The sequence below is a fragment of the Nerophis lumbriciformis genome, linkage group LG02 (genome assembly GCF_033978685.3).
Source record: "Nerophis lumbriciformis linkage group LG02, RoL_Nlum_v2.1, whole genome shotgun sequence".
Lineage (NCBI taxonomy): Eukaryota > Metazoa > Chordata > Actinopteri > Syngnathiformes > Syngnathidae > Nerophis > Nerophis lumbriciformis.
Window position 1 is genome coordinate 43,159,479 of NC_084549.2, and position 13,983 is coordinate 43,173,461.

The 13,983-nt window shown below is 38.8% G+C and overlaps 2 protein-coding genes across 9 annotated transcripts in view; one reads left to right on the forward strand and one right to left on the reverse strand.

Annotated features, from left to right (window-relative positions):
- The window catches only part of sanbr (SANT and BTB domain regulator of CSR), a 37,827-nt gene extending 27,495 nt beyond the window's left edge, over positions 1–10,332 (forward strand). For 4 of the 6 annotated variants that reach the window (XM_061963209.2, XM_061963198.2, XM_061963223.2 and 1 more), the window contains 7 exons: positions 412–511; positions 1,868–1,953; positions 2,064–2,092; positions 4,501–4,574; positions 4,640–4,728; positions 4,908–4,986; positions 9,589–10,332. In XM_061963209.2, coding sequence (XP_061819193.1) covers positions 412–511; positions 1,868–1,953; positions 2,064–2,092; positions 4,501–4,574; positions 4,640–4,728; positions 4,908–4,986; positions 9,589–9,680 — 549 coding nt within the window. In that variant the 3' untranslated portion in view covers positions 9,681–10,332. Of the gene's footprint in view, positions 1–411; positions 512–1,867; positions 1,954–2,063; positions 2,093–4,500; positions 4,575–4,639; positions 4,729–4,903; positions 4,987–9,588 lie in introns of all 6 variants that reach the window. The other 2 variants (XM_061963232.2, XM_061963215.2) reach the window with 2 other exon arrangements.
- A 135-nt stretch (positions 10,333–10,467) lies between these two features.
- xpo1b (exportin 1 (CRM1 homolog, yeast) b) overlaps positions 10,468–13,983 on the reverse strand; it is a 50,210-nt gene continuing 46,694 nt past the window's right edge. For all 3 annotated transcript variants that reach the window (XM_061963178.2, XM_061963168.2, XM_061963186.2), the window contains exons 21-25: positions 13,706–13,874; positions 13,490–13,624; positions 13,259–13,418; positions 13,094–13,190; positions 10,468–11,584 (exon numbers count right to left, since the gene is read on the reverse strand). In XM_061963178.2, the coding sequence (XP_061819162.1) occupies positions 11,438–11,584; positions 13,094–13,190; positions 13,259–13,418; positions 13,490–13,624; positions 13,706–13,874 (708 nt within the window). In that variant the 3' untranslated portion in view covers positions 10,468–11,437. The remainder of the gene's footprint in view (positions 11,585–13,093; positions 13,191–13,258; positions 13,419–13,489; positions 13,625–13,705; positions 13,875–13,983) is intronic.

The following is a 13,983-nucleotide window of genomic DNA, read 5'->3' on the forward strand; positions in this document are numbered from 1 at the left end:
ATATATATATATATATATATATATATATATATATATATATATAACACAATTAATATATATATATATATATACATATAATAAAATAAATAAATAAATATATATATATATATATGTCACAACACAAATTTACATCAACTGAGGTGGTGACTTGTCCAGGGTGTACCCCGCCTTCCGCCCGAATGCAGCTGAGATAGGCTCCAGCACCCCCCGCGACCCCGAAAAGGACAAGCGGTAGAAAATGGATGGATGGTGACAACACTATGAGATCTAGTAAAACAAAATTTTGCCATTACAAAGATAACAATGCTCAATGCCAGGTGTTTATTTAGCAATATGTTTATTTTGTGGTTGAGAGCTAATGCGTGTCATCATTTTGTCTAAACTTAGCAAAATACCACCTTCTCTTTCTAGAGGCAGCAGTCTCAACTGTCAGAAGACGAGGAGTATACTACAGGGTCAGAGGTCACTGAGGATGAGGTGGGGGATGAAGAGGAGTTGTCCAAAAAACAAGGTGATACAACTGTTTGTATACGCGCAGTCGCAGATTGTCGTAAAAGACGTTTGGATTGTTTTGAAAGCTTATGTCAAATTTGTAAAATCAGAGGAGGGGGTTTGCTACACTACCTATCCCTCACATACAATGTACAAAATACCAACAGGACGTTGGCACTTTTGGTTTCAGGTGCCCTCTCATCATAGATACAATTGAATGGAATATTAACCCCTGTTGTTGTGCTGGCAGAAGTCTCACTTTGTTGTATTTTAATAGCTGTTGTTTTGCACTATATAGAAGGAAATATTTCTTGTCTACTTACAGTTTACTTACCCATTTACAGTTTACAACCTTGTCAAATGATATATAACCATGCGTTAATCACAAAGATTATTATTTATTTAAGACTAAAACCTTATGCTTAGGTCAGATTGATAAGAAAATTAAGTACTAATCAAATATACTGCTAAAGAAGGGACTTATAAATAACTGACGAAAAATAAATATACATACAATTATGTCGTGCTTTAATAGATAACCTAAATTAATATTGAATGTATTTATTAATTAAACTTTTAATAAAATTCTAGTGCAAATAAAAATTCAGCTCCACCACTTTAGTCATATTTTTTGTGCTTAAGAAACTACTCTATGACTGGAGTTCCAGACTCCTTCTGTTTGTCTTTACTACCACAAGTGGTGGAAAAGTGCATTAGAACTGAGTACCGTTGCGGCCCAAACGGACCACAGCTGAGAACCAGATCTTTTTTGGTGGCCCTCTAAAACAATCTGAATAGTGCAGATTTGATCGATTCAATGCCCAGAGAATAGCTGATAAATGAGAATATTCACAGAAAAGACCAAATCGAACAACTTGTTATTTCAAAACAAGCAACTACTTTATTCTTGTGAAATTGCAACTTTTTTCTTGCAAAATTGTAACTTCATACTCAAATATATGTTGGTTTGTTTCATCTTTTCAGGGTGGTTCCTTTCACCCTCAGACTTTTATGCCTGTTTCAAAATAAAAGTAGAAATATATTGACATTAATGGAAATAAAAAGCAGAACGATAGTTAACACAGTACTCCTTCATCCAAAGTTGTAACAAGTTTAAAATTAACGAAACTGCGGCTTCCTCCCACTTCCAAAGACATGCACCTGGGGATAGGTTGATTGGCAACACTAAATTGGTCCCAGTGTGTGAATGTGAGTGTGAATAACGTCTGTCTATCTGTGTTGGCCTTGCGATGAGGTGGCAACTTGTCCAGGGTGTACCCCGCCTTCCACCCGATTGCAGTTGGGATAAGCTCCCCCCCCCCCAGCAGATGGCACCAGAAGTCCTTCTAACATATCATGTTGTTTGTGTGTGCAGCTGCCAAGAAAGCCAAAAAGAACAACAGAGCTTTAAAAAAACAAATGTCCTCTCCTAACCTACACAGAAAAGTCAAACCAGACAAAGTGAGTCACATTCCTCAGTGCATCAACATCTATGAATATATAATCATCATAGTTTCTCATGTTCACTAGTTGACTTGACACATTGTATACATCTATTATTCTTTTTACAGCAGCTGTGCAAGGACAACACTCCTTTCACGTGAGTTGTTTTCACTATGCTGCCATTATCCATCCACCATTACTGTAAGCGGTGTCAAACATTTCTTTAAAAAGTTTATTCATGAAATGTTCATAACCTTATTCTCAACATTCCTAAAGGGTACCTATTATTGCAAAACTAACTGTTCTCACCTATTGGCACCTGTTTTGTGTAATTGGGATCTGCATAAGTCTCGAAAATTTTAAATCAAACCATGTGATATTTGTAAAACAATCTTGTCTTCCTTCATACTTCCTCCAAACGAGCTGTTTGGAATTTGCCCAATTTGTGAGGTTTTTCCCAAGTGTGACATCAGCAGATATCTTCATATATGGTTAAGATTTACCCGAAGAGCTTTGCACAAGTCTGCCATTGTAGTCCAATGTTGTAGTCAATAAGTTGCTGTGGGGCAGACTGTCTTGTACATGCACATACATCCTTCGCTGTTGTCATTTCTAATACAAAGTAGCGTAAAGTTCGAACTTATACCCGTCAGTAGACTCGCTATGGAAATGCTAAAAACTGCAACATAGCTGACAGGGTGGAGACGCAGTCGAAGTGGACTGAAGAGATAGTCAGAAAAAGATTCTTAAGATGGTCTGTAAACATTATATAGGCAACATTTTCAACAAAGAACCACCATTACATGTTATGTAGACCACAAGGAAGTGTTTTACATGTAATTTAAGTAATTTTTCTTGAGGTGTTCTCACACCAGGCCAGTTGTTCTGTGCTTGGGTACCACACACCAATGTTTCACTAGCTAAAGCCCGTCATGTTTGGCTAATCACACAACTTCAATGTGATCGCCCCTTGTCAATTGGTAATGATATAGTATATACATTTTATAATAGAAATTAAATACTGACCATATGGGAATCACCTCATAACATCACAAAAACATGCCAGCATTTGCAAAACTGCAATATTACTCAATTGGAAAGCAAAAACACGACCAAGATTTTGTTTAAGTGACTTGATGCTTTTTATCCAGTTACAAAATATAAAATAATCTCTCAAGGGGGTCTAGGGATGAATTATTTTTCCTCTGGAACCCTTTGCTAACTTACTTTAATGGACTCAAAACTAAGCCTAATTAATATTCCCAAGAAGTCAGTAATATTGGATTATGTTGACCCATCTAATTCAATGAAGACTACAGCTGTTATTTATTGTATACTTTATGATCACTATTTTTATTGTGTATTGTGTACTTACACTGTGGTAGCAACTTGCTCTCCTTTTACTTGCCTACTAATTTCCCTCTTTGGTTTGTGGGTGGAGGGGGAGGCCCTCTGCCCGTGAGTTTAGTTGACATTGTTCTAACATCACATGAGCATTGTTTTTGTAGTATGTCTTCTATATACAGTATATACAGTATGTATGTACCATCTACCTCAGTGGTTCTCCAACTTTTTTCACCAAGTACCACCTCAGAAAACACTTGGCCCCCCAAGTACCACCATGATGACCAACATTAAATACATCAGCTTCGAAGGCTTGAATATTCATCCAAAAGAAGGCAGTGGTTTTATTTCATAAGTATATTTAATATGTTTGGTCAGTGTAACATTACATACAGTTTGAACAGTAACATTGTGTTTGAAAATCCAATTAAGTGATTATTTGGCGTTCCCCTGGATATAGCCTGCATACCACTAGTTTAATCACTGATCTACATTATGTGTATACTATGATTACTCAATCAATGCTCAGTAAAAAATATAGAAAAAAAAGAAATGAAATACAAAGGCTCACAATAATCCACAAGTCAAACCCACCAGTGACTATTTTTGTAGATTTTAAATCATGCAATTGCTCCTCTTGCAAGTAATTTATAACAACCACCACATTGCACAAAATAAATAATCAAAACGAGTCCAAATAAGAGTGAAGCAGCAGAATGGAAGCGATGAAACAAGCAAAATTGAATGCTCCTTATTAGCATAAGTAAACAATGCCCTTATAAGGACTTGAGACTGGAATAAGCAATGCATTGTTGAGTTTGGATCCAATGTGGAATGTATTTACTGTACTCACCAATAATGAACAATCCTGAAAGATGCCTGGTCATCAAGCTAACGCTACAGCCCCATTTCCGTTTGTTGTGGCGCCACTTCATCTCCCCTTGTACGAGTCTATGTTTTATTATCCTGAATTTATCCATCATTACCGACTTAGAGTGAATGAAATGTGTTTGTGTGGGGGGGAAAGGAAATAAATAAATGATAAAAAAAAAAAAAACCTGCGTATTTCTGGGACGTGAATACTGAATTTGTAATTATTAGATATTACTCTAATAAGCGTTGTCAGCTACAACACAAAACTAAGGTTTTGTTCAAATATTGTATTACATATTCATTTTGTTATCATCCTTAATGTATGAAACATCATATCTGTTGTTGCAGAGTGAGTGTTCAGAAAAGTAAGTGGGACAGTTCTCGCTCCCTGCGGTACAACCAGGATGCTCAGAGGGAGGAAGGTAAACAAACACGCCGAGCCCTTTCAAGGCATTTCCATTCAACCTCAGATTTGTTCCCTTACCAGACCAGCGTCGTATGGCCGAGATTGTCAGCTACCTCACCAACATGCGCTTTGGTGGCCAGGAGCTGAACAAGGCCAAGGACACTAAAGAGGTTTGGCAAAAACTATTCTTACCAAGGAAGGAAGGAACTTTGTTTTATGAGACTCTTGAATGGGTGTGTGTGTGTGTGTGTGTGTGTGTGTGTGTGTGTGTGTGTGTGTGTGTGTGTGTGTGTGTGTGTGTGTGTGTGTGTGTGTGTGTGTGTGTGTGTGTGTGTGTGGTTACAGCCAGCAGGCGGAATCTACTCCCGACTGGAAGTGCAGTTCAAGAGCACCTCTCAGAGCAGACAAAGTTTGGAGAAGACACCAAGGTAGGTCAAATGATGGATGAAGTACAAACAGTATTTTCTTCTCTACTTATGGCGGTGACACACCCTGTAGTAAGGTGACATGCAGGAAGCATGTATCACATGTTCCATATTGATTAAAACCGTATTATAGCTATAAGCCACATGGGTTGTTCTCCAGGGGGCGCCACAAGGATGAGGAAAAAAATAGATGCACCCAAAAGGGACAAGCGGTAGAAAATGGATGGATATTTATTTGCACCCGCTATTGAAGCAAGAACTGCTACTGGATTAAAAAAACAAACATAATAATTACATTGGCACTCAAATGTATTGAACTCAACATTGAATTTATCTGTTGTATTTTTTTTATTGGCCATCGAAATTTAAGTTTTGAAAAGTTATTATTTTGATATTAACTATGTTGAATGATTAACAGAGCGACATTATACATTCTATAATGGTTTTCAAAAGTATCACCAGATACCTGCTTTTTTTCAGTATTGTCAGTACCAAATACTGTGCACACACTTCTCCTCGTAGAGCAGTGTCACTTCTCGGCACTGTCTTAAAAAATACTTTTCATTTGTACAATTTATTCATGCAAGCCTGTCACAAATGCAGATTTGGTTCGCCCTCACTCATAAACAAATAAAAATGGCAGCAGTTCTTAAACTTTTACCAAGTACCAACTCAGAAAACACTTTGCTCTCTAAGTACCACCATGATGACCAACATTAAAGTACGCTACTGAGGTATTATTTAACAAGTGTATTTAATATTTCTACACACAGTTTGAACAGTAACACTGTGGTTTGAATATTTAATTAAGTGATTCTTTGGCGTACCACTAGATAGAGCCTGCGTACCACTCGTGGAAGAGTCTTGTATAAAGAGAGTATTGCCAACTAAACAACAGGCGCCATGACTGCTACCAAGGACATGTGCGGCTGTGCCCTGATGCATGCAATTGCTGTCGTTTTGACGTTACTTTTTCTGACGAAAAGAAACATAATAATATGTCTATATATATTTCTAAACATACTCCAGCTCATAAACATACAGCAAAACATGCTTTTATTTCGTGAAAGTATAATTTTGCAGCGTATTTGACGCACTATGCTGCTACATTCCTGCAGTGTTTCTTTACCAACAGGCACTCTCACACGCACCCAACGGCGCAATAAATGTAAAAAAATACACAGAACGACCAAAAAAAAAAACGTATTACCATCATTTTGTCAAAATCTCACGGAGAAATTGTGACTTTGTTGTGAAGTATGTCAACTGTGGTGTCTGCCTCCAATGTATTTGTAATCACTGTATGTATCACTCATGATGTAATATTCTTTCTGTTTTGTATCATGCTAAGTGAATAAGTATACTTTTGTAGTTATTTTCCCATATTTCTGCACAATAACTCAGACATGTCAACACTGGCGAGCAGTAGAGAATTTGAAGTGATTTTTGGTCCAGAACATATTTTACTTTATTCATTATTGACTTATTTCTTTCCACTTTATATTGTTTTTTTTTATTTATATATAAGATCCATCCATCCATCCATCTTCTTCCGCTTATCCGAGGTCGGGTCGCGGGGGCAGCAGCCTAAGCAGGGAAGCCCAGACTTCCCTCTCCCCAGCCACTTCGTCCAGCTCCTCCCGGGGGATCCCGAGGCGTTCCCAGGCCAGCCGGGAGACATAGTCTTCCCAACGTGTCCTGGGTCTTCCTCGTGGCCTCCTACCGGTCGGACGTGCCCTAAACAACTGCCTAGGGAGGCGCTCGGGTGGCATCCTGACTAGATGCCCGAACCACCTCATCTGGCTCCTCTCGATGTGGAGGAGCAGCGGCTTTACTTTGAGCTCTCCCCGGATGACAGAGCTTCTCACCCTATCTCTAAGGGAGAGCCCCGTCACCCGGCGGAGGAAACTCATTTCGGCCGCTTGTACCCGTGATCTTGTCCTTTCGGTCATAACCCAAAGCTCATGACCATAGGTGAGGATGGGAACGTAGATCGACCGGTAAATTGAGAGCTTTGCCTTCCGGCTCAGCTCCTTCTTCACCACAACGGATCGATACAGCGTCCGCATTACTGAAGACGCCGCACCAATCCGCCTGTCGATCTCACGATCCACTCTTCCCTCACTCGTGAACAAGACTCCGAGGTACTTGAACTCCTCCACTTGGGGCAAGATCTCCTCCCCAACCCGGAGATGGCACTCCACCCTTTTCCGGGCGAGAACCATGGACTCGGACTTGGAGGTGCTGATTCTCATCCCAGTCGCTTCACACTCAGCTGCGAACCGATCCAGTGAGAGCTGAAGATCCTGGCTAGATGAATATATATATATAAGATTTCCGGTTCATTTTCTCATCTATTATTCACCCAAAATGTGGTTTCTTTTACGCTTTCAATGTCCGTCTATTTGTATTTGTGTTTGAGTTTCTCTTCTGCTGCTACAGTATTGCATTATTTTATTTTTACTGAGATTCAGAGATAGTCTGTTTTTGTCAAACCCATCCATCCATTTTCTACCGCTTGTCCCTTTCGGGGTCGCGGGGGGTGCAGGAGCCTATCCATCTTTTTAATTTATTAATGTCTTCTGTTATTATTTGTACTATCGCCTGTGTGTTCTCTCCTGAACAAAAACGCAGACGTTGTGTCGTGTGTTTACCTGGCACAAGACGCTGTAATCGGTGGTTCTCCAGTGTTGACACCAAACATTCACTTCTCATACTTTTCTTCTTTCCGGGTTGCAGGGAAAACAATCTGAAAGTTTTCCACAATTCTCGCGGGTGGAGCAGCCCCATGCTGCATAACAGGGCATTTTCACACGTCAATAAACTAATGAGGAATCGCTTTCAAGCACATAACATCAGCTCAAAGGTAGTAGCAGTCATGGTGCCCTGTAGTCACGTGACTGCCTTTTGACCAATCATTGAGCAGATCACCTGAAAGTGAGTTGACCATACTCTCTTTATACATGACTGTGACTAGTGGGACATATACCACAGTTTGAGAATCACTGGAATATGGCATGTGTGTAAGTGTGGTGTAACTCTGCATCACAACACAACTCATACACGCCTTTTTTGCCAGAGCCGAAATGATGATTATGTTTAGCAAGTAGAAGTACATATTAAAAATGACAGATATGTGTATCTTGCGTCAAACATTGATTCACTATTCAAATTTGAACCGTAATGAAACTGTTCGCCGCTTGAGTGACAGCAGAGATCCGCCACCACAAGCCCAGAGAGTGTACCTTACCACAGCCAATAGAAAACTTTCAGAAGTGTGCAACTCGTGTAAGTGCTACAAACCAGAGCTGAGAGACACTCTTCTGTCCTTTGGCAACACTTTGAACACCAGTGCTTTACTTATTTGACCAAAAAGACAAAGTGTGGTTTGGGGTATGGCTTTTTTTTTATGGCACATTGTCGAAATAAAAGAAACAAAAAAACTGCAAACATTCGGATAAAGAGCAACAAGGCTCGATCTAATTTGAATAAGGTGTAATATCAACACTAATAACAAATAAAACACAGAGATTAGTCATTCAAATTAATGTTTGAGCATTTTTATTAGCCTATTTCATTACAGATTACATGATGACATCACACTAACACCATATTGTAAGAATATTAATAACACAATAACTTTAATTTTTCGAAATAGTGATAGAATTGCAGAGGAAAAAAAGAAAAAAAAAGGGATTACTCCCTATATGTGTATATGTATGTATGTATGTATATATTTACATATATGTATGTGTGGGTATATATATATATATATATATATATATATATATATATATATATATATATATATATATATATGTGTGTGTATCTGTTTATATTTTATTTTATTTCTTATTACTATTATTATTAATGTATTATTATTTATTTTTCCTTTTTTTCCTTTGTTTATTGATGTATTTGTAGATATTACTTTGTTTTTTTGTTGTTTCTTTCTTTTTTTGGGTACAAAAAAGAAAAAAGAAAAAAAATAATTTTAATAACAATGTTTGTTTTATATACATGAAGGCTTCACACCACTGCTGGTCTTTTTAGAATGTAAACTCGTTGACTGTTTTTATTTATGAGCATATTTATAAGCACAGTATTGTTTGCTTTGCTTTACTGGGAGGCTAAAGGCCATTGCTGTTCTTTCTTCAATGTATGTTACCTCTTGGCAGCTGATACTCTGATTTAAATTCTGTGTTACAAGATGTTGAAGCACATTGAAACACTTGATATCAATGAAGTAGTGAAATGTATAGTTGCATCGTGGAATCAGATAAGTACCACAAATAGAATGAAAGATGTAAATCAGTTATTCTGAAACTGTGGGGGTTCTATCTGGTGATAAGCCAAATAATCACTTGATTTAAGTACAGTGTTTTATTTTCCTATGTGCAAACACAGTGTTACTGTTCAAACTGTGTGTAACATTAGAGTGGTTCAAAATATTAAATATACTTGTTAAATAAAACCTCTATCTTGTTTTTAATAAATACTTGGGCTTACTACACTACTGTATTTTAATCTTGGTCATTATGGTGGTGTACTGCTGTAAATAACACCCATTATTCAGTCTTGCCTTTTTTCTTTGATGCCTTGCAGACCTAAAATACGCTACGCTCAGATCCGGACCACGTAGAGCAGCAGGTCTATGGACATTGATGAAGAAGATTGACCTGAGCTTTGTCCAGTGATCTAAAAAGGTTCTCCACTACCCCCCACCCCCACCCTGCTCCAGCCAGTCATCCCCTCTGCTACACTAAGGTGGTCGTGTCGTGTTTGTGCAGCTGTGCTCTGTCCTTGAAAAACAAGGAGCTCCCCGGACTTCACTAAACTGTGAGATCGTTCTCTTTGACTGCAGGAGCGGCTTCTCAAGTGAATCTGGACCATTTATTTTTGTACCACATAAAGTGGGAGGCAGGCAGGAAGGACAACGTGACTTTTAGTAGTTGTGGAGCGTTTAGACGTGCATATGAACACATCAGTCCATTCACTGACCATTAACATCTACACTTGTTGGAGTGTTGATTATTGAAGAATGGTGTCTGAGGTCAAACTACTTTCTGTGCTACAAGGAGCTGAGCTGCAACTTTAGTTGAATCTGAGGAAGAAAACAACACATTTTGAATAATTTATTTAATTAATCTTTTTTCTTTTTTTTTTAAATGCAAATCCTCCCATGTCAAACAAGGAAATTCAGTCAAATGTCCACAATGTTGGCAAGTGTAGTCATGAATACATCACTATTATCTTTTTGTTCGCTAGAGGGCAGTGATATGCCATTTCTCGGTCAACACATCCAGTTTTGACTTCCAATTTATAACTGCTTTCTTCACTTGGCATCTACAGGACGTGTTTGTGTGCCCTCGGACCCCAAATTGAATATGCAGCCTTTTAGCTATAGATATGCACATGTACAAATATCAATATGATTAACAGTGTATTTAAATAAATTAAATGTGTAAAGCAAAGACAACAATGTAAAATTCTCAATTTTAATCAGTTCAAAAAGTTCACAACAAATGTAACACCTTGAGAAGGGAGACTGGGTACTTGTATACATTCTTTAGCCTAATTAAAGTACTCTAGTATGTTTTTGCAGTATGGGTTTATTTGCTCGGAACTCAAAACATAGGAATGAAAAATACAAAATTGAATGTAAACCCGGTTTGTTTTGTTTGCCATTTGCTGAGTAGGAATAGTGTCTTGTCCTGTATGGAAGTTCAACATGTTGAAAACCATCTGAGGAGTTAGAAAGATGCAACCAAAAAGCCATAAATACTTCCGACAACGTCCTTTCAACGTCCCATTAATGGAGGCTCACAAGTGAGCAACAATCCTCTTAGAGGAAAACAAAAGCCTGATGTCGACGAGGCGACAGTATACACACGCACACACACACGCGCACACACCAAAGAAACAATAGAATAAGAGGAAAAAATGTTCCCATGGTATTAAAGATGCTATACAATTGGGATGATATGCAGAAGTTTGCGTTCCTTACAAAAAGTGTTGAAACTTACTCAGGTTACACACAAACCATGAAAAAACGCTGACTCATCAACTTAGCATTTCCCCAAACCTTCATTCAATAGCCGTTAGATTCACATTCTCCCATCGAAAACGATACAAGCCTGACGCAGACTTAATGCCAACCCTGCCCGGACCGTGCGAATATATAATATTTATATATCAACAAATGTAAGGGAGACGGAAGGAACAAAAAGACAAGATGGTTAAAGTGTCCTCATCATGACAAAAAGCAACTTGTGGAAACATACTGGAGAAAAAGTCTGAGTACAAAAGGTACGTGATGCAAAAGGGCCACATTGAATCATTTACAGTTGTCTCCGCTGAGGGGGCGGAGCTGTCCGTCACACTCGAGTGCCTTTCTTGGGTTGTGTTTGCCGTGGTTTGTTGTTCGATGTGTCCTGTACACGTCCATGGAGCCTCAGTCACACATCTCCTCTGGGATCTCGTGTGGGTTGAGGATGCCAGGGACTGACATTTGGATTTTGTGTTTCTCCTCTTGAGCCTGACGAAGCGACGCTTCCCGCTCCTCCAGGAAAAGGTCAGAGGTGTCCTCGCCGGCAAACTCCTGAGGAGGAGCAGACAAGCTGGTTAGATGACGGACTGTCTCTTCTTTGGTTTTACTTTTTTCTTGATTTGCTGCTCAGTTAGCATGATGACACACAAAAGATTGCGGACACTTGTAGGCATTAGGGAAATCCCCATACAATTCTGCTATCCGATTTGGGGTCGATGTCAGCAAAACAAGAATCGGATTATATCGACTTGCATCTTACACAGCAGCTACACAACAGCTAAGCGCACAAGCTTGACGTACGTAATTAGTGTACTTAATTGAACACCATTGCAGTCCAACTACAACATTTGTCAATATAAACAAGTATCAAATAATTATAGATGCATATTACTTACACATACAAAGTCTCCAAGACAGAAGCATATTTTAAATGTATCCAGTAACAAACGTGTCTGCATCATTACAACTTACTGCGTAACTTAATTAATTATTGTGGTCACTGGATGTTGCAAAAAAAAACAACAATTACCAATAATCAAGACAATGATCTGGATCACCCCCAAAAATCTATTCACTTGTTTCTTATCCATTTTCTGAGTTATTCGTCAAAATCTGCCTACCGGTATATATTTTTGTGTTATGTTACTAACTAACTAACGCCTGGCGGTGGCAAATAAAGCTCCCTTAATTGTGCAAATTTTTTGTGTGGTTGCTAACAATCTACAAAATTAAATTAAAAGGGTGCATTTTGTAAGAGTCAAGTCAAGGTTAATACTACCATGTTCTTATTTTGAAGACTACTTTGCATTGAACAGGAAGTGACTACGGTATGTGCACGTTTTAATGCTGTGTAAGTAAACAGTAGTTATGAGAAGGTGTGTCCATACTTTTGGCCTGTACTAATGTGTCTGTGTGTATATATATATATATATATTTATACACACACACACATACATACATACATACATACATACATACATACATACATACATACATACATACATACATACATATATATATATATATATATATATGTATACAGTATGTATATATATATATATATATATATATATATATATATATAGTACAGTTCCATTCAATGGATTTTCTGTTTTTTCATGACTATTTACATTGTAGATTGTCACTGAAGGCATCAAAACTAGGAATGAACACGTGGAGTTATGTACTTAACGAAAAAAGGTGAAATAACTGAAAACATGTTTTATATTTTAATTTCCTTGAAACAGCCACCCTTTGCTCTGATTATTGCTTTGCACACTCTTGGCATTCTCTCGATGAGCTTCAAGAGGTAGTCACCTGAAAGGATTTTCACTTCACAGGTGTCATAGTTTTGACGCCTTCAGTGACAATCTACAATGTAAATAGTCATGACAATAAAGAAAATGCATTGAAATAAGAAGGTGTGTCCAAACCTTTGGCCTGTACTCATATATATATATATATATATATATATATATATATATATATATATATATATATAAAAGACATTGAGCGGTTTGAGGGTAAGTCTTGAACACAACAACTCCCAAGAGGTCTCACCTTAATCTGGACGAGAAAGTCTCGAAGGTGCTCCTTGAAGGCAGGAATGTCCTGGTTTAGGCTGAACAAGCCGGTCACAAACACCTTAACTTGAGCGCTGCAAAGAAGACAGGTGAGGTTAGACGGACTGTTAATGAGCAGAGCAAGGGTGGTCAGTGGTCTTACTCCTGCAGGTGAGGGAAGGCAGTCTTCAGCAAGTTGGCCACGTACTCCTGAATGAACACCTGGTTGTTGGCAGGAGAGGCGGGGTTTAGTGCTGTGGTGATCTTGCCCTCCTCCACCAAGTTGAACATGTAGGCCAGGATGGAAGCGTGCATGGTGAGACCTGAAGGACAAGCAAGGAAGTGGTCAGTGTGTTGGCGTTCTGTCTGGTTCTCACCATGTGTGCAAACTCACCTGCGGTGTGAGACGTGTCAGTGACCACAGAGAAGATGTGCTGCAGGATGTCGCAGAAATAAGTTTGGTAGAAGCTCTGAGCTGCTGCTTCCTCCTGTGCCACGTTCTGCAGCATCGTGTAGAGAATCTGCAGACCTGATGGCACAAACAACAAGAGATTCAGGGTGGACTGGCCCGTAAGCACATGCAGAAAGATGAAGGAATTGAGGCCCTCACCAGTGTCGGCAACATTCCTCATGGTGTGCTTGAAGGCCCAAATGATGGAGTCCAGCACCAGTTTGAATTGTGCGGGGGGGATGGCGAGGAATGCAGGGAAGCAGTGTGAGTTGACAGCTTGCAGTAGATAGAAGAAGTGGGTTCTGTGCTCAGGATACTCCTCAAAGTTCTGATGACACAATGAGAAAATGGTCACAGTACTTCTCAATAATGCAATATTTCATTGGAATGAGTATTACTGCAGAACAGGAGGATTCTGATTCACTGTACTTGTCTTC